The sequence below is a fragment of the Mus caroli genome, chromosome 10 (genome assembly GCF_900094665.2).
Source record: "Mus caroli chromosome 10, CAROLI_EIJ_v1.1, whole genome shotgun sequence".
Lineage (NCBI taxonomy): Eukaryota > Metazoa > Chordata > Mammalia > Rodentia > Muridae > Mus > Mus caroli.
Genome location: NC_034579.1, coordinates 46,999,976 through 47,020,498, shown reverse-complemented (window position 1 = coordinate 47,020,498; position 20,523 = coordinate 46,999,976). Strand labels below are relative to the sequence as shown.

The window sequence follows — 20,523 nt, the reverse complement described above, 5'->3', positions numbered from 1 at the left end:
TCCTCCTTCTCTTCTCCTTCTCCTTCTCCTTCTCTTCTCCTTCTCCTTCTCCTTCTCCTCCTCCTCCTCCTCTTCCTTCTCCTCCTCCTCCTCTTCCTCCTCCTCTTCTTCCTCCTCCTCTTCCTCCTCCTCCTCCTCCTGGTGGTTCATGGTGATAAAGAGAGCCTAGTGCATGCTGGACAATGCTCTTCCATTGAGATCCAGTCCCAGCCCCAATCAAATACCAAAATTGTCACTTTCATGTAGTACATTGCTTTAATCACACACAGATGCCATCCCAAAGCCAGATGGATCTCTCAGTTCAAGGCCAGTCTGGTATGAGATCTAGGTCAGCCATGCTGCTACCTATAGAGACCCTGAAAAAAAATAAGGTGTCCATAGGTATTCTGACTGGATATATAATTATGAAAACTGAATGTTTTAACTCAACTTACTTCTCTTAGACATGAAAATAAACAAGTTCTATGGAGATATTTTGCCATGTCTGCCATCATTTCCAAAGTCTTAGCCAGCACCACAGAATGCTGATGAATATCTGTGGTTGAATGAATAAATGAACATATGAATGAGGGAGAGAACTTACTAATGATTGATTGGATTTCACCATTCAGAGGTGATGATGCCATTTCAAAAGAATTATCTGGCAATATTGTCACGTTTTCTAGATCCAAAGGCAGTCTGTGTTGACGGGACACACGGACATTGTGACTCATGTGAAGCTGTTGGTGAATGACATGGCTGTGGATTCAGTTGGTGGCTATCTCTATTGGACAACACTCTACTCAGTTGAAAGCACCAGACTCAATGGAGAAAGTTCTCTTGTACTACAGGCTCAGCCCTGGCTCTCTGGAAAAAAGGTGACAAAATAAAAATAGGGTGCAATTATTTCATGACACTAAGTGGTCATTCTATAGTTGTGACAGTGCTGCCGCCACTTACTTTAGTTGAGATAGAATTAGAATAAGATCACTGTTAGAATAAGATCACAGTATGACCAGTATTTCCCTACACCTTATATGGGGGTCAGAACTGATTAATTACTCAATTCAGATATAAAACAGAGATCTTTGTAGTTTACCTTATCCTGAGTAGGTTCACAGTGGGCAGCGTTTTAATGTTAATACATGTATACAATGCACTCTGATTCCTCCTTTATGTATTTCTCTCACATCCCTGTCAATCCCCACTCATTCCTACCAGTCACTTTCTTTGGTTCATGGCTTCTGGGTTTGTTCAGTGACTGATTTACTTTAACCAGGACCATTGGTGTGATCGTTGGATTGGAGCTATGTATTGGAGCCAAGTGGGGTCACGAGTGGATCCACAACTAAAGGCAATGTTCTTTCTCTTCCCAAATCTATAGAAGCCAATAGCTCAACAGTGCTGGTTAGGCCCCCTGAGTTCCTCCTCCATACGTGCTTGTTGAAGGGCACATTCTTGTGTGGACTGAATGTAGGTATCCTTAGTTGTTCATGAGTCCAATAGCTATGTCTCACCCAGAAGACATCATTTGATAGCTCTTGGTTCTGTCTTCGAGCTTTTGAATTCTTTCTACCTGTATTCTGAAATGCTACTGAGCCTTAGGGGACATTGAATACATGTCTTGTAAAGGACTCTGAGCAATCATCTCTAACTTATTTTTAACTCCTTGGGCAGCCATGAGTCTCTACATTTGCCATTGTTTGTAGGCTTAGAATTTTCAAAACCTACTTTAACTAGCACTTTTAAATCTACCTTCTAGCCCACCAACAAGAGGTTGAGAGAAACAAGGTTAATAGGAAAAGGGGGTTGTGGAATTGCTTAGAAGTTGAACTTTGGGCAGTCAAACACCAAACACAAATCAGCAGCAGCACTTGATCCAGCAGAAACTGCAAGGCTCCATCCACCAAATTTGCATGAGTCAGTGGAAGCTGCAAGAGTAAGAATACCACAGAATTGAAAACAAATGAAGACCAGGGAAGCATTGATTGCAAGGCATCCTCTCACTGTCTGTGGGGTTATATTTATATTCTTTCTAAACATTATGATCCCTCCCAAGTGTTTGCTCCAGCAAAACATGCCCTCTAACATGTCTTCTTCAGCAAAACATCCTCTCACAAGGCAGCTTTCAGAAAAACATCACATGTCACAACTGTTTTCCAAGGAAACCAGAAATTCTACTTCAGTTGTTGTTGTTGTTTTATTAACTGTTTAAAAGTATACTTTTTTCCCTTTTTCTTATCAGATATTTTCTACTTCAATTGTTAACAGGAAAGAGACTTCTGTGGTTAAGGCTGAAAGTTTACTTTATTTATAGATATAAACATAGATATTTAGAAGGCAATTTGATGCTATGTCAATTATGTTAAACAACAGTATTTATTTCTTCCTCTAGGTTCTAATGATTGCCCTGACATAGTTTTTTTTTTTTTTTAATTAGGTATTTTCCTCATTTACATTTCCAATGCTATCCCAAAAGTCCCCCATACCCTCCCCCCCACTCCCCTACCCACCCACTCCCACTTTTTGGCCCTGGTGTTCCCCTGTACTGGGGCATATAAAGTTTGCAAGTCCAATGGGCCTCTCTTTCCATTGATGGCCGACTAGGCCATCTTTTGATACAGATGCAGCTAGAGTCAAGAGCTCTGGGGTACTGGTTAGTTCATAATGTTGTTCCACCTATAGGGTTGCAGATCTCTTTAGCTCCTTGGGTATTTTCTCTAGCTCCTCCATTGGGGGCCCTGTGATCCATCCAATAGCTGACTGTGAGCATCCACTTATGTGTTTGTTAGGCCCCGGGGTAGTCTCACTAGAGACAGCTATATCAGGGTCCTTTCAGCAAAATCTTGCTAGTGTATGCAATGGTGTCAGCGTTTGGAGGCTGATTATGGGATGGATCCCTGGGCATTCTCTAGATGGTCCATCCTTTCATCACAGCTCCAAACTTTGTCTTTGTAACTCCTTCCATGGGTGTTTTGTTCCCAATTCTAAGAAGGGGCAAAGTGTCCACACTTTGGTCTTCGTTCTTCTTGAGTTTCATGTGTTTTGCAAATTGTAACTTATATCTTGGGAATCCTAAGTTTCTGGGCTAATATCCACTTATCAGTGAGTACATATCATTTGAGTTCTTTTGTGATTGGGTTACCTCACTCAGGATGATACCCTCCAGGTCCAACCATTTGNCTAGGAATTTCATAAATTCATTCTTTTTAATAGCTGAGTAGTACTCCATTGTGTAAATGTACCACATTTTTTGTATCCATTCCTCTGTTGAGGAGCATCTGGGTTCTTTCCAGCTTCTGGCTATTATAAATAAGGCTGCTATGAACATAGTGGAGCATGTTTCTTTCTTACTAGTTGGAACATCTTCTGGATATATGCCCAGAAGAGGTATTGCGGATCCTCCGGTAGTACCATGTCCAATTTTCTGAGAAACCACCAGACTGATTTCCAGAGTGGTTGTACAAGCTTGCAATCCCACCAACAGTGGAGGAGTGTTCCTCTTAATGAGGTCCTCAGTACAGGGCATGGATTCCCTCCTGTGCAGTGAGCCTCAAATCCAGTGATCAAGTTGGTTACACCCTGTCCTTTAGTAGTAGTGTTACTATTGCACAAGTGGACACACATTGCTCATCAAGTTGTTCTTATACTTGCTAGGGTTCAAATGAGGTGAGGCTGTCAATGCCCTTTTCTCCATATGGCTTGCAAAAAACCTTCCTGGACTCTGAAATCTAGCCCCGAGGGAGAAAGCTTCCTTCCAGCTTAGTTCTAGCTTGGTTTTCCTGTCCATACAGCCAAGATATGTGTTATCTTCAGCAACAGCTCTTATAATCTGGTTCTTTTCACTTTATCGTTTGAGACAAAGTTTCCTAATGGAGCCTGGAGGTCATCAGTTCAGCTGGGCTGCTTGGGTAATAAACTCCAGTGCTCTACCTGCTGTGGTTCCGTAGCACTGACATTATAAATAAGCACTGAGTCACCCTAGCTTTTGCATGGAGGCAAAGGATCTGAACTCAGGTCATGTACAGCATGTAGTTCACCAATGGTGCCATCTCCTCAGCTTGCTTCTGTGAATTTTGAACTGATACTGTTTTTCACTGGGCAAATCCCTCTATATAGCTCACTGACTTTCCTTCATGCCACTTGTGGACTGATCACAGACACAAGCTGCTTCCAATCAGCAGACGTAAGAAAAGAGTCACCCAATTATCTGTAGAAAGACAGACACAATTATATAATTCAAAAAAGGAGATCCTCTAACATGGTTTTTTTTTTCATATTTGACAAATTTAACTTAGAGCATTAGACTTGCATATTAGTTTGTATCAGCTTTTACTAGATGTGATAATTGTTACAGGGACATATGGGACACATTCTAGGTTTATTTAGACATGGAACCTTGGAGAGACACACAGGAAGGAGACTGGCCCAACATCTGGGATTTCGTTATCATTTGGATACTTTGTTGCATTTGGGCAAAGACTTACAGAATCCCTTGTTAAAACAGGGGGAGTTGTTTCTTAGTTTAGAAATCTCTAGTGTGTTTTATTATAAATAGACAAAGATCTGAAGTTGAGCTTCACCTCAGCATCACAGGCAAAGCCAGGCACAGAGGCATGTGGCTGTACCCTTAGCATTAGTGGAAGGCATAGACAAGTGGATCCCGGAGCTTGCTGGCCAGTCAGAGGATGAGCTACAGTGCAGTGAGAGACCCTATTTTAAAAAATAAGGTAGAACTCTTACTCTTGCCTCTCTCTCTCTCTTGCCTCTTTCACTCTTGCTCCCTGTCTCTCCCCATTCCCTTCCCACCTCTATCCACATGGTCTTGTCCGGCCTCCACTTCTCTCCTCTCTCCCTCTCTCTGCCTTTCTCTGCCTCTACTACCCTCTTAAACGCCCCCCCCATGCCCTGAATAAACTCTATTCTATACTAAAAAAAAAAATAAGGTAGAGAGTGACTAAAGAAGGCATCCAACATTGATATCTGGCCAACACACACACATGTGCACACATACAGGTACTACACACAAGAAAAAAAAAAGCCAAAAAAAAAAATCAGGTTAATTGAAAACCAAAACCAAAACAAACCCCAACACATCTGAAAGCAGCAAGAAGCAAAAGCAGGACTCCATTCTAAAACCTGGAAAGTGTTCTTCACCTTCCCTTAGAGAAGGAATCAGTAGAGTTCTCTGGCAGACAGATTGGTCTGTGGTTGCATGACAAGTGAAGGTCCTCTGGTCAGGTACTTTACGATGCTTCCTTCGTAGAAGGGCAAACTGTCAGGAAGTGCTTTGTAGTTCTGGGACATTTTATTGAGTTCTTTTAAGGTTTCCAGTGATTCATGATTTTTTCTTTTTCTTTTCTGGCTCCTCTCTTCTTCCTCTCTTTCCCTTCAATCCTTGCTATCTTCCATTCTTCCTCACCTCCTCTTTATTTCCTCCTTATTAATGGGTCTCAGACTGGCCTTCAACTCCTGTTAATCCTACTTTCACTTCCAAGTATTAGGATCATGGATCTTTCCCATCCCACCTGGCTTTCATCATTCTTTAGAGCTTCTGTGTTTGTTTATTTATTTATTTATTTATTCATTTATTTATTTAAGAACTATTGTATCTTGCTAAGGATGAAGTCACCATTTTAACCCTTTTTGATGCCTCTGGGCTTCTATGTATGCTATGGACACCTCCACTATTCTCAGCTATTTGAAACACAAGTATAAAAGCCAAAGAAAGCAACAAACAACAGAAAGATCTCTTCAATAGTTTCTTCTGTCTTATGCACTCTATTTCCTATAACAAACAGTATTTCCTCAGGGCCCACCTAAACAGATATGAAAGTAAGATGTGGGTCTCAATAAGAAGACAAAGAAAAAGTTATAATGGGTAGTTTTCACATTTTACCTAGAAATGAGGCTTTATATACACTTGTTTATCTAATTACAACATATGAACACTCTACATGTATACATCTTTATAAACTGTGTGTCAGAATACTTTTGGGTGCAATCAACAGAAAATATATTAGTTTTAGTGTTTTTGTTTTTGTTTTGTTTTGTTTTGAGAAGGAATAGAGTCTCACATAGATTAGGCTAGCTTTCAATTCTCTATGAAGTAGAGGCTGTCCTTGAACTCCTGGTCTTATGGCCTCCACTTTCTGAGTACTGGAATTACATTCATTCGACCCTGTGGCAAACTGGAATTATGTGGGGGTGTTTTAAGGCATCCTTGAGGTTCAGTGTCATCCCCAGGGATCATAATATGATAGGGCACAACCTAGTAATTGAGATAAAATTTCTATTGTTCAGTATTCTTTTTATTTTTGCAGCATATAGGATTGAACAGATGTTTTCAAATATGCTAGACAAGTACTCTACAACTGAGCTATGTCCTCAGGCCTGGCTCACTTTCTTGTCTTATTCTCTGTTCAGGTTATTGCTCTAACACTAGACCTCAGTGATGGGCTCCTGTACTGGCTGGTGCAGGACAATCAGTGTATTCATCTGTACACAGCTGTTCTTCGAGGATGGAGGTAAGATGATCCCTGGAAGGCTCGAAGAGAATGCCCTGCCTTTCTAAATAGGTCTTTTTATTTCTTGTGAAAGCCCTGATGAAAGGAGATAGGCTTCATCTATACACAGAATTTTTTGTATTATGCTCATTTTTATAAACAGTCAAATGAGCGGTTTAATTCTTTGTATTCAGGCTTACCCTTCTGCTTAAGTATCAGCTTATACCAATAGCAAATCCATTCATTCACAAAGCAGCATGGGCATAATCATGAGGGCATGCAGGCTTTTTCCCCCCTTGTTGTTGGTTCTATGTGAACTAGGTTTCAGGTGAGATGACTGAGTGAAGTTATTGTGTAGATCAGAAGGATGCTCTCCCAGGCCAGTGTCTATTTTGTGTATCTGTGGATTGGGGTTCTTATAAATGCTAGAGTGGAGCCATTTCTTTGGGCTTTGGACATCTGCTTTTCCAACATCCCTCAATAGACTTTCTTAAAAAAAAAAGAAAAAAAGAAAAAAAGAAAAAAATCCTTGTAATTGTGCTGTCCCTAGTGTTGGGTTATTGTAAGTCCTTGGTTATTCCAAGATCTCTGCCTCCATTCATATGGCCTCATTGAGCCTTTTGAAGAAATAGCAATTTTTTTCCTTTTTTTTTTTTTTTTTTTTTTTTTTGTGGCTTTCTTTCTCAATGGCAACTTTTCCCCAAGGCCTGCAAGAACTTAGCACTAGGTCTTTCTTCTGTGACTGCAAGTGTGATGGACACAAAAGAAAAACTACATGTAAACAATTTAAGTTGTGATGTCAGCGTTACCCAAACCACAAGGATTTGTTGAAGTCTGAAACTTTTGTATATTCTTGTAATATGTACATAACATACATATACATGTATGTATATAATTATTAATAATGACGAAATTTGGTAACTTAAGAAAAAATTTAAAATCAATTTATATGAAAGTAAGTACACATGTTGAAAGTTGTTGCAAATTTCTTTTTTGCTTATGTGTTCACAGACATGCATGTATTTAGAAGTACATAATTTGATGAGTGCTTGTATCCCCCAGTCCTCCCTCTCAGTCCAGATGCACATTCATTGGTATTATGTCTTAACAGTGGTGGGGATGCTACCATCACAGAGTTTGCAGCCTGGAGTACTTCTGAAATCTCCCAGAATGCACTGATGTACTACAGTGGTAGGCTCTTCTGGATCAATGGCTTTAGGATCATTACAGCACAGGAAATAGGTCAGAGAACCAGTGTGTCTGTTTCGGAGCCAGCGAAATTCAATCAGTTCACAATTATACAGACATCTCTCAAGCCTCTGCCAGGTACAATATTTTATCCATACCTATTACTTTCATGCTTCTCTTCAATAGGTATTTTGATAGGTACTTTCCCTTGTTCAACATAACTCTTGAGAAAAAAAGAGTATTTAGTATTATTAAAATATCAGTATTTTTAATTTGTGTATAGCAAATTTAATCTTAAACAAATTATTGCCTGCAAAATTTAAAAACAACTTTAAAGGTACTTTAAAAGGAATGGAAAAATTTGACATTTATTTGTTTGTTTGGAGACAAGGTCTTGAGTAGCCAAGATTGACCTAGGATTCATTTTGTATCTGAGACTGTCCTTAAAGTTCTGATTTAAACTTAAATCTCTCTGCTTCCACCTTCTGGCGAGATGACAGGCATGCAACACCAAGCCTGGTTTTAATTTTAAGTGTTAGTAATTTCTGCTGGGTTTCCATGATTCTGTGCTTATTTTTCTTACCATTTCTTTCTTTTTCATCCCACAGGAAACTTTTCCTCTACTCCCAAGGTTATCCCAGATCCTGTTCAGGAGTCTTCATTTCGAATTGAAGGACACACTTCAAGTTTCCAAATCCTGTGGAATGAGCCCCCTGCGGTGGACTGGGGCATTGTTTTCTACAGTGTAGAATTTAGCACTCATTCTAAGGTATGTTGCTGGTTCAGTGCTATTTCCCAAAGGACCTTCCTCATCTTGTAGCAGTGTACATGTGATTTGTACACTTAGCCAAGCACACCTCTTTGGTTGTTTTGCCACAGCATGTGGTTAACTAAGCACACCCCCAGAAGAACACATGCGAGCACCCATGAGAACACATGTGCAGCAGTCTCTGCTCTGTGCTAATTCCAGTTTTGGCTCAGGTTTAACTGGTTTTTCTCAGAACCATAACAATGCTCAAAATTTGCATGTCCAATATTTCAAGTCTTGATTTTAGAAGTAAACTAAAATTTAGAAATTTTTGTTAGTTATGAGTACAAAAGTTAATAATTTTTTTCTCTAAAAACGCTTTGTGCTTTTATTTTAGTTCCTGGTTATTGAACAACAGTCTTTACCTATTTTTACTGTGGAAAGACTGGAGCCCTATACCTTATTTAATCTTTCTGTCACTCCTTACACCTACTGGGGAAAGGGCCAAAAAACGTCTCTATCATTTCGTGCACCTGAATCAGGTAAGTTTAAAAAAGAAAATTAAAACAATAATAAGACACAAGTTTTTTTTTTCCTCTGCCTGGTCTGGAATGGATAGTCAGTACTAGATAAAATAACTTTCCCTTTTATAGAATTGTATCGGTTCAATAATTTTTGACTTCTTGGAGATTAGAATAGTAAAATCAAAATAAACCCTTAAATATATTCCAAGGATGAATAGTTGAAAGATTAAGAACTCTTTTTTGTACTGTACTAATATTCAAAAGGCAAAAACAAGTTTCAGGAAGGTCTCTGAAGCATTCTACTAGGTGGATGGGCTCTGAAGACCAGCAGGTATTAACAATGCTGGCAACTCAGGGTTCTGAGCATAAGAAGCCGGCGTTCAGATTTTGTGCTTCTTGGAAATATATTTGGAAAAAAAAAACAACAGCCTTATCCTCAAAGATGTATATCACTTTGAAGTATACCAAGCATACCTACAGGCACCACACTTATATTAAAAGTTAATTACCACCTATGCTTGATCCCACACAGCTTAGTACACAAGACAGCCAAGACAGCGGTTAGAATCTTGTCTGTGGAAGTGATAGAGGAAGCCCACTAGAGACTTGCAACAAATAGCTACTGAGTGGCAAGAACCTAATTCAGAGTTTCTACTGGAGCTTCATTAATCTCATTGAAGGTATTTTTGGCAAATACTCGTTAGTGATTGTATCATACTAATTGAACTTCTATAAAATTCTGGTAGAGGACCCAGCAAGTAGTAAGAGCTCAGTAGACAGATCCACTCAGAAGTGAATTTTTTATGGCACGATTTATTAAATAATATTTACCAATGAATCTCATAACAGGAACATAGTGGAAAATGGGCACTGTTCTGCCCCAGGAAACATTTGGACCAAGGTAGGCTTTAACATTGTCTTGGGCTTCCAGCTTTGGTAGTGCAGTTCTTTGAACGTGAACTTGATTGTATCCCCGAGGGGATCCCCTAGGAGCCCATGACATCTGACAGACACTGAGAGCAGTGTGGAAGATAAAGGGATTTGGCTCAAACCTCAGAATATTTTCGAAACAGCAAATTTTTCAGGCTCACTGATCTTTATTAAGCACTTATATGCCACTTCAATAGCAGATCTGGGAAACTCTTAAGTAAGGAATAAGAATAGTTTGTTTTTATGGAGTGTGGAAATGAGTATATCTGCTTCTAGTATAATAGAAATGAGGCCATGATAACCAAATTGAGAAGCATGGCCTACAGCAGTCAAATAATGCTATGAAATCATCAACTCTGTCAACATACCTCAAGTATTCCTAGAAGAGGGAGATGTACATGAATTGATGTGTTTGCAAAGGTCTTTCAGTGCAGAAACTTTAGCTGGATTGTTAGAGATGGTGTGAGAAGAGATAGGTTTTAATTACTGTTAGTTCATTATCATCATAGAAGGGAGCATGGTGACCCACAGGTAGACATAGCCCTGAATTTGAGAGCTCTATGTCCTGATTCATGGGCATTATGGAGAGAAAGAGACACTGGGCCTGGCATGGGCCTTTGAAACCTCAAAGGCCACCCTTCCCCTCTCCACAGTGACACACTTTTTTCAACAAGGCCACACCTTCTAATTCTAGAAGGCATTCTACTAGGCATTCTTCTAATTCTACTAGGCATTCAAGTATATAAGCTTATCAGGGCTATTGTTATCCAAAGTACTTCAAGGTATCATATGATGTATAGTATAGAGAGAGATGTATAGTATAAAAGGAGCTGCAGATAGAATAGAGGTGTGAGTGAGGGACATTAGGAAGCAATGAGACAGGAAACAGAGAAGATGTGAGGCCTTGCCAAGGACTTGCAAGACAGAAAGGGATATTTGGAATAGAAAGACCTGAGAAAGCATGGCTTGGCTCAACTCTAGCATAGCCTAAGCTATACTTTTTGGATATCTGTCAGCCATTTCCACCACTTTCTGCTTCCTTTAGGGGTTAGCATAATGAAGGCCAGAACCCATATATGCTGTAGTTTACCTCCTGAACTGGGTGAAGGGCAGTTATAATAGGTGCTGCCCCTCCTAATAATTAACATCGGTTAAACTGCTCTATCAGGATGACAGTGGATGTTATGCTTTCTTGGGGATAATCAGTCACCTTTCATCTGTTTGGGGCACAGATGAGAAAGATGAGCTTGACTAGTAGTAGTAAGAGGACATTGGGTAGGGTATACAGACATCTTTGGATAAGGACAGTAGTAAGGACATCATAAAGGCTTGTGGAAATATCAAGATAGGCTTCTGAAGAAAACTGTAGATTACTCTAAGCAGAGCCTTAAGCATGAGAGCAATGAACTTTAATTTTCTGGAATGAGAAATGCTTTTTGCCAAGATGGCCATACCATGATCATGGGTTATAAAATTCAGTCTTGTGGTATATCTCCCCTGTCTATCTGTGTGCCTACTTTTCAGTTCCATCAGCACCAGAAAACCCCCGAATATTTATATTGTCAAGTGGACGATACACCAAGAAGAATGAAGTTGTGGTAGAGTTCAGGTGGAATAAACCTAAGCATGAAAATGGAGTGCTAACCAAATTTGAAATCTTCTATCACATATCTAAACAAAGTGGCACAAATAGATCATCTGAAGGCTGGATGTCTGCCAGTGTTACACCCCCAGTGATGTCTTTTCAACTTGAGGCCGTGAGTCCTGGGTATACTGTTGCCTTCCAGGTATGAGAGAGAAAGCAGGGATAAACACCTTTTTTTGATTTGAGAATTTATTTTCATTATTTTAAATCATGTTCTTGCATTTCTGCATGTACATATGTACATGTATGTGGAGGTGCCTATAGAGGCCAGAGACATTGGGTCCCTGAAACAGTAGTTACAGGTAGTTGTGAGTCCCCTAGGAGTATTGGGAACTGAATTTGGGTTCCTGAGAGAGCAATAATTGCTCTTCATTGTCTCCGCAGCTCCTAGGTTTTATAATCTTGTTTTCCCTGTTGGGAGTCTAGCATTTAATGGCAGAGCCGTCTTTCCAGACCTGTGATATGAATTTTAACAGTGTAATAATGGGTGGCTAGTTAAACAACTGGACTAAGACTTCCTATCTTGGCCTGGTGGTGGTGGTCCACCACTGGGGAGACAGTGGAAGAGGGATTTCTGTTAGTCCAAAGCAAGCTTGGTCTACTAAGTGAAGGGCTACACAGAGAAACCCTGTCTCAAAAAACCAGAAACCAAACCAAACCAAACCAAACCAAACCAAACCAAAACAGAATTCCTCCATTGTTAATTATTTAATTCCACTGTGAGCAGAAAAATCAAGTGGTCAGGCATACATAGGGCAAAGAGCACAGTTTAAGTAAAGGATGTTTTGACAATGGTCTTGCATTCAGAGTATTGTGTTTGAGTACTCATAGGCTACTTACCATGATCAATAATTTTGTACTCATTATCACAATTGATCCCTGGGTCTGTCAGCTAAGTCCCAAGGCTGCATGACTAGGCAATGATATGCCACAGAACCCTGATCCAATCTCTATTCCTACGGTACTTATGTGGATCCAAATAGAATGTATGTGAAATGCATACTTGCTTTGAAATATAAGGAGGCTTGATTATTTTCTCCTTCTAAGCTTCCTTTTAGGAAGTATAGTTAGTTTAGCTTACCATAACTCATATGGTTTTATGTCTATTAACTATTTTATATAACCTGATCTTGGAAAGAGTTGAATACCTTGTATTTATTTAAAAATATTTAATTGATGAGTAAACATTGTATATGGTTCAGGTGTGATGACTGTTAATTAGGGAAGGATTGACACAATCAAATTAATCAACCCATGAGAACACCTGTGTTACATAATAATTACCCAGATCTTTCCCATGCAATGGAGATATTTACCATTCTCCCCCCCCCCCTTTTTGGAGACAGGGTTTCTCTGTGTAGCCCTGGATGTCCTGGAACTCACTTTGTAGACCAGGCTGGCCTCGAACTCAGAAATCCGCCTGCCTCTGCTTCCCAAGTGCTGGGATTAAAGGCATGAGCCACCACCACCTGGCTCTTCACTTTTTTTTTTTTATCAGAAAACCAACTGTGGGTGTGGGTCAATATTTTCTTCCTCAGTTATTTATTAAAATATACTTAGATGTTAACAATGACTTCAAACTATTTATAATGTATATTAAGTGTATATAATGAATATTGTATAATTTATCAGTCATAGAATTTACTGCTAATGAGAATATCTATGAATATATATTTAATTTTTTTCTTCCTTTTTTATTCTTTAGGTTAGAGTCTTCACATCCAAAGGGCCAGGGCCATTTTCTGATATAGTGATGTCTAAAACATCAGGTATTTGTTATCTAAAAATCTGTAAATGATAATTTCAAAGTATACATTTTCGATTGGTATATTTAGGAGTAGGAATGGCAGCTCTGGATTTAAAGTTAAAGTCAGATAAAATACTGTTTTCTCACACTGAAGTAGCTTGAGGAAACTTAGGGTCAGAGATCCTAAGAGTTTCTGTTGAGCCTGAAGTGGCCCATAGATTTTCAACATGGCTGGCGGTTTCTAACCTGAAGCTTGTTTCTTCCTCCTCCTCCTCCTCCTCCTCCTCCTCCTCCCTCTCCTCCTCCCCCTCCTTCATTGTTTATTTATTTTTATGTATGTGAGTACACTGATGCTGTCTTCAGACAGACCAGAAGAGGGCATCAGAGCATATTACAGATGGTTGTGAGCCACCATGTGCTTGTTGGGAATTGAACTCAGGACCTCTGGAAGAGCAGTCAGTGCTCTTAAACACTGAGCCATCTCTCCAGCCCCTGAAGCTTGTTTCTTATGTGTACTGTCTATTTTTCGCTTGCAGAAATCAAGCCATGTCCGTATCTCATATCTCTTCTCGGCAATAAGATCGTGTTTCTAGACATGGATCAAAATCAAGTTTTGTGGACATTTTCCCCGGAGGGAGACGTCAGCACAGTGGGGTACACGACAGATGATGAAATGGGGTATTTCGCTCAAGGAGACTCGCTCTTCCTTCTGAATTTGCGCAATCATTCCAGCTCCAAGGTATTTCCCTTTGTGATTCCTTTGAAGTGAAGGATGTAACTAAAATGGTTGGCCAGTGGGGGAGCCTTCAAGATTAGAATGACTGAAATAGCAACTCAATGTGTGGTCATTTAGCCATTCATAAATACAGAAAGGGTTTTTGCATGTGTCAGGCAGGACTGGCTATTGGGTTTAAGGATCAGTTTTTGCTTCTGGCGCTACTGAGGGTGATAGCTTCTTTTAGAACAAGTATCTGAGAGAATCAACCTAAAGAGAAAAGAGAATGGTTTCTTTTTTTTTTTTTTTTTTTTTTAAAGATTTATTTATTCATTATATGTAAGTACACTGTAGCTGTCTTCAAACACCCCAGAAGAGGGCATCAGATCTTATTACAGATGGTTGTGAGCCCCCATGTGGTTGCTGGGATTTGAACTCAGGACCTTCTGAAGAGCAGTCAGTGCTCTTAACCGCTGAGCCATCTCTCCAGCCCCCGAGAATGGTTTCTTTTGACTCAGATTTAGAAGCTCCATCTATAATCCTCTGGCCTTGTCGCTTTGAGCCTGTAGTGAGGATGCACTTCATGGTAGATAGTGCCTCGCCCAGACAGTTCAGCTGCTCATCTTTTATTCAAGAGAGGACAGAAAGAATGAGACCAGGATCCCACAGTCCCATAGCCAGTGACCCCAAGACTCCTCACAAAGCACCCCTTCTAAAGGCTCACCTCTTCCCAGTATCTGGAAGGGTAGGACTATGTCTTCAACACATAGGCTCGGGGGTGGAGGTGGACCTTCTAGATCTGAACTCTACTAGGAGACAAAACATTACAGTCCTTGCTCTTCACAAAGAGCAAATCCATGGACCACTTCAGGTTTGTCTAACACGTCAGGCTCAACAAAACTCTTAGGACCTCTGATCCTAAGTCTCTTCAAACTACTTTGGTGTGAGAAAAAATGTATTTTATCTGATTTTAACTTTAAACCCAGAGCTGCCATTCCTATTCCTAAACATACCAATCAAAAATGTATACTTTTAAATCATCATTTACAGATTTTTAGATATCAAATACCTGATATTCTAGACATCACACTTCCTCTAATCCTAGGAGGCAGTACTGCACAATGACTAAGATGGCGTGCCTTAGAGTATGATTTCATGGGACTTATGTATACCTATACTGCTGATGAGAGCTGAGGCCATAATGTATTAACTCTCTAAGTGATATCTGATCTTTGCGTTCTCATGGAGATCAAATGAGGAAATCAATTAAGACATCAGGTGTTAATTGACGGTCAGTTGTCAAGCACAGCATCTGATCTGTGGTAGCCATTCACTAAATATGAATTAATATCAAAGAGAGTGTAGTGTAACTGTTATGCAGAGAGCAAGGTAGGGTGGAATCACAGCCCAGGTTAAGGTGGTGCTCTGTAGATAGCAGAAATCTGTTTTGCATAAAGATGAGCCAGCAAAAGGTGGGGGGAAAGCAGCAGAAGGAGCTCCAGAGCAAAGGCAGGGGAACAGGGAGCCACACATGCCTGCGAGCTGTAAGGAAAGGGAATCTAGAGGGTAGGTGTGGGTTAGGGTGATAAAGCAGGGGGATGGGTGGGATAATGGTCAGCTGTCAATCTGGAAGCTAATAGTAAGTTATTAAAGACACCTAGTGAGTCATTTACTGGTCAAATTGTGTTTTTAAACAACTTTTAAAATTTATTTTCATATATATACATATTTTTTGTTTTGAGATAGTGTCTCACATAGAACAGGATGGCCTCAAATGAATTATGTAACTGAAACTGACATTGAACTTCTGATTCACTTTCTTCCATCTGTTTAGAGCTGGCCTTCCACATATGCGCTACTACTTCCAGCTTTAATTATGTTTAAGAATGCTCTCTCTCTCAACAGTGGGAGTCATAGAAACCCAGGAGTTAGGTGACAGTCAAGGAGGTGAGAATTAAGACGCCAAGCTGGGGAGGGATTTCTAAAGAGACTACCTCTCCATATAGTGATATGAGAAGAAAATAAAGGGGGAGCCATATGTATACAGAATGACTCCTTGGGTTAAATTGGGCATCATTAACAATACAGAGTATAAGAGAAAAGAGGTTTGAGGTAGGGTGATTGGTTCTTATTTTTGGAGTACCTCACTTGGAGATTTCATTAGGCAATTTGATATTTGAGTCCTTAATTGAACAAAGCATCATATCTGAAGATGAGGGGTTTTAACCCTGGTATTCAGATCAGCGCTGAAGCCAAGTGACTAAAATAATCTAGGGGCAATATACGGCATGAGAAAATGGCATGTGGTATAGTTGTCACAACATAGAATGAGTGAGGCTTGGGGTTATAGAAAGGTTCAATGGGTAATGATATGAACAGCTAAGGAAGTGTACAAATGGATGACTACTCTTTTTGGCTACCCCCCTCCCCATGTTAAGCTTTTCCAGGATGCACTGGTTTCTGACATTAGAGTTATTGCTGTTGATTGGATTGCAAGACACCTCTACTTTGCTCTGAAAGCATCACAAAACGGAACACAGATATTCAATGTTGACCTTGAACACAAGGTGAAATCCCCCAGGGAGGTGAAGACTTGCAAAGGACATACAACAATAATTTCTTTCTCTATATATCCCCTCTTGAGGTATGAACATCTTTATTGCAATGAAAAAGATATAGATTTTAATGTGATATCTTTGCTCAATATTAGAAGCTAACAATGGTAAACTAAGGTGCTTATGTTTTGTTTTGTAGAGGGTATCACATAGTGCATACTGACATTGAACTGGCTGTGTAGCCGTTGATGACCAGAACTCTCTCTCCATCTTCCTGTTTTAGCTCCTGGGAGCTGGGATTACATGGTTGGGAGCTGCATTAAATTATAATAGATAATTCTGAGTCAAGATTGGTGGTCCATATGTGTCATACCAATTAATCAGAAGCCAGAAGCAGGAGCATTGTGGGTTCAAGGCCAAGTACAGTGATTTTGTGAGACTCCTTAACTCAAAATGCAGAAAATAAGAGTAAGAAGTAAGGCTCAGAGATAGAATTATCATCTAGACTCCAGGCTTAATCTCTAACATACACATTTTGATCCCACAACTATCAGTTAAGGTTATAATCTTAACACATGTTGAAAATTTGACTAACCCACAGGCTAATTAGCAGAAGGAAAGGTATAACAAATTTTTATGTCGGTGAATTTTATAACAGTGGCAGGTGGTAAAGACAAGATGTAGATGTGATCAAGACAGGATGAACTGCATAGGAGGCCAGTAGCTATGGTTCAGTGAAAGCTCTTCTGGCTCTGCCTATCTTCATAAAGTTCATATTTTCATAATATAGTCTTAAGACTATATTATTAATCAACTGAGTATCAATTTTTCCAGCTTGGAAAGGATGATTTTAATTGTACCACAAGCATGGACATGGGCTATTTTGAAACTAAGTTGTTTATTGGCATTAAGAAACCGAAATAGACACCAGTTCTTGCTGGAGCTTGGGGAAGGAAGTTATCTCTGCTAGGCTCTGAGGGAAGAGCTTGCACCAGGTAGATGCTGTGCCATCAGCATGGCAAAAGAGAACCCCAAAAGATGTGGGACAAAATGTCCTGATAAGTCTTCTTCAGGCACACCTACTGGGAGGAGGATGACAAGAAGCACCCCAACTTTTAGGTCAACTTTGCTGAGTTCTCAAAGAGATTGCAGGAGAGATGGAAGACCATGTCTGCAAAGGAAAAGTCAAAGTTTGAAGATCTGACCAAGAGCAACAATGCTCGTTATGACAGGGAGATGAAGAATTACATTCCTCCCGATGGTGTTAAGAAAGGAAAGAAAAAAAAAGATCCTAAATCTCCCAAAAGACTATCATTAGCTTTCTTCTGGTTTTGTTCTGAATATTGACCAAGGACCAAAAGTCAGTATCCAGTATTTGGAGATACTGCAAAGAAACTGGGAGGGACATGGTCTGAACAATCTGCCAAAGATAAATAATTGTATGAGCAGAAAGCAGCTAAACTAAAGGAGAAGTATGAAAAGGATATTGCTGCAAATCATGCCAAGGGCAAAGGTGAAACAAGAAAAAAAGGGTCCTGGTAGGCCAACAGGCTCAAAAAAGAAAAATGAACTGTAAGCCAAGACATGCTTACTCCTGGAGGCCTTCACCTGGGAAAGGATGGTCCCGCTTCCCTTCTTTGCTTGAGGGAGAGGGAGGGGGAGGGGGAGAGGAGAAGGGAGAGGGAGAGGAAGAGGAACAGGAGGAAGAAGAGGATGACAAAGATGAGGAGGAAGATGAGGATAAGGAGGAAGAAGATGAAGATAAAGAATAAATGGCTGTCCTAAAATGTGTGGAGTGTATGTGCGACAGGCAATTATTATGATAATGTAGAAATTCAAGTGCATCTCAATATTAGCTTCAGTATAAAATTTGTACAAATTTTATTATGGTGATCATATTCTTTGTAGAGAAATACTTTTGACAAAAAAGAGCTTATAGCTTTTTCAGGGGTTACAATGTACAGTTAGATTTAAAGCTCTTGATGTTGAATGCTTCTAAATATTTAACAGTTTCTTTAATTTCTTATGGTAGCAAAACAAACTTAAGAGGAATTTGTACTGACAGTAAAAAATCTTTTAAGGTGTGATTTTTTGTTTTGTTTTAAAATTTGTAACAAAATAATGCATATTTAAAGGAGAAACAGAAACAGAGGGTGGAAAAGGGCATACTGAAAATATGAAAGTAAGTTTAGAATTTATAGGTATAAATGGCCACTGAAGGTGCTCAAACTACAAGTCTAACATGATTAGAGCCCAGGGCTTTGCCTGTAACACATTATTATTTAAAAAAAAAATCACTGGGCAACACTGAGTTGGACTTCCTGTGACCTCTATTTCAGAAGGAAGTTATTTGATGTTTGAATATGCTTACTCCCAAGGCTGCACTTGTCTTCTCATTATTATGCATGGTTGATCTTCATTAGAAAAAAATATTTGAAGTGTCACGTTTTTCTTCATTAAATTAAAGGGATGTTTTCCTTCTTCCCAATAGTCGCTTGTATTGGACAGAAGTTTCAGATCTGGGCCATCAGATGTTCTACTGCAATATTAGCAATCACACCTCGCAACATGTTCTACAACCCAAGGCTTCAAACCAGCATGGAAGGAGCCAATGTTCTTGTAACGTGACAGAATCTGAGTTAAGTGGGGCAATGACTGTGGACACCTCTGACCCAGACAGACCATGGATATACTTTACCAAAAGGCAAGAGATCTGGGCCATGGACCTGGAAGGATGTCAGTGTTGGAAAGTCATCATGGTACCTGCTATCCCTGGTAATGTGCTGATGCATTCACATCTTTTCTTCTTTTTGATAGGTTCCATGTAATCCAAGGTGGTCAGAAATTCACTCAATAGCCAAGGATGCCTTTGAACTTCTGATCTTTCTCCCTCTACCTCCCAAGAGCTTGGATTACAGATATGTGTCATCAGGTTTAGTTTTATGAAGTGCTGGCTGTCAAATCCAGTGGTGTGTGCTAGGCAATCTCAGCTGAGCTATAACCTCAGCATGTATATCCTCATTTATAATGGCAGCCTCTCTTGTCCATTAGAAAGAGCTTGCAGGGGTTGGGGAGATGGGTCAGTTAGTAAAGCACTTGCTGTATAAAAACGAGGACCTGAGTTTTAATCACTAGTACCCACATAAAAAGCAGGTGGTGATGCACACCTGTAATCCCAGTAATCAGGGGGTAGAGACAGGAAGATCTCTATGTCTGCGAGAATTGATGAACTCTGGGTTTATAAATTTTGATCATACAAATACCAATTAAAATGATAATCTTAGTTTGACATGGTGGCACATGTTTTTAATCCTACTACTTGGGAGGCAGAAACAGGCAGATCTCTGTGAGTTTGAGGACAGCCTGGTCTACATAGGGAGTCCAAAACAACCAGCCAGGACTAAATAGAAAAATCCTGTATAAAACAATAACAACAACAACAACAACAGCAACAACAAAAAACAAACCGGACCAAAATAAAACAAAACAAAAACCAAATTATAATCTTAATCGTCACTGAATTTGACTAGTCTAAAGATGGGCTATTTACTAGAAAGAAACCCATAGCAAATTGACCTCTAGCCTCTGCATATGCACACAAGTGCATCCATACGTATGTGCTCACTCATGCATACATATAGACACATAAATGCATGTATATATGTATATACCATAAGAAATCACAAAACAAACAAACAAACAAACAAATAATCAAATAAAACAAAACAGATAAAAAGGAGGGTTATTGCAGGTTTGGATAAAATGATCAATCTGTAGAACTTTTTTTTTTTTTTTTCATGCATGAGGACCTGAGCTTGGGTTTCTAGTGCACAATGACACACACCTGTAATCCGCAATAGCATGATGGGGGGCAGAGGCAGAGGCAGAGGCAGAGGCAGAGAGGCAGAGAGGCAGAGAGGCAGAGAGGCAGAGAGGCAGAGAGGCAGAGAGGCAGAGAGGCAGAGAGGCAGAGAGGCAGAGAGGCA

General features: G+C 39.8%; 1 protein-coding gene across 2 annotated transcripts in view; it reads left to right on the top strand.

The window, feature by feature from the left end:
- Ros1 (ROS proto-oncogene 1, receptor tyrosine kinase) overlaps positions 1-20,523 on the top strand; it is a 125,694-nt gene that overhangs the window by 50,091 nt on the left and 55,080 nt on the right. For both annotated transcript variants that reach the window (XM_021174702.2, XM_021174701.2), the window contains exons 16-25: positions 666-857; positions 6,406-6,506; positions 7,597-7,811; positions 8,282-8,442; positions 8,819-8,963; positions 11,400-11,662; positions 13,226-13,289; positions 13,804-14,006; positions 16,421-16,626; positions 19,029-19,312. In XM_021174702.2, coding sequence (XP_021030361.1) covers positions 666-857; positions 6,406-6,506; positions 7,597-7,811; positions 8,282-8,442; positions 8,819-8,963; positions 11,400-11,662; positions 13,226-13,289; positions 13,804-14,006; positions 16,421-16,626; positions 19,029-19,312 — 1,834 coding nt within the window. The remainder of the gene's footprint in view (positions 1-665; positions 858-6,405; positions 6,507-7,596; positions 7,812-8,281; positions 8,443-8,818; positions 8,964-11,399; positions 11,663-13,225; positions 13,290-13,803; positions 14,007-16,420; positions 16,627-19,028; positions 19,313-20,523) is intronic.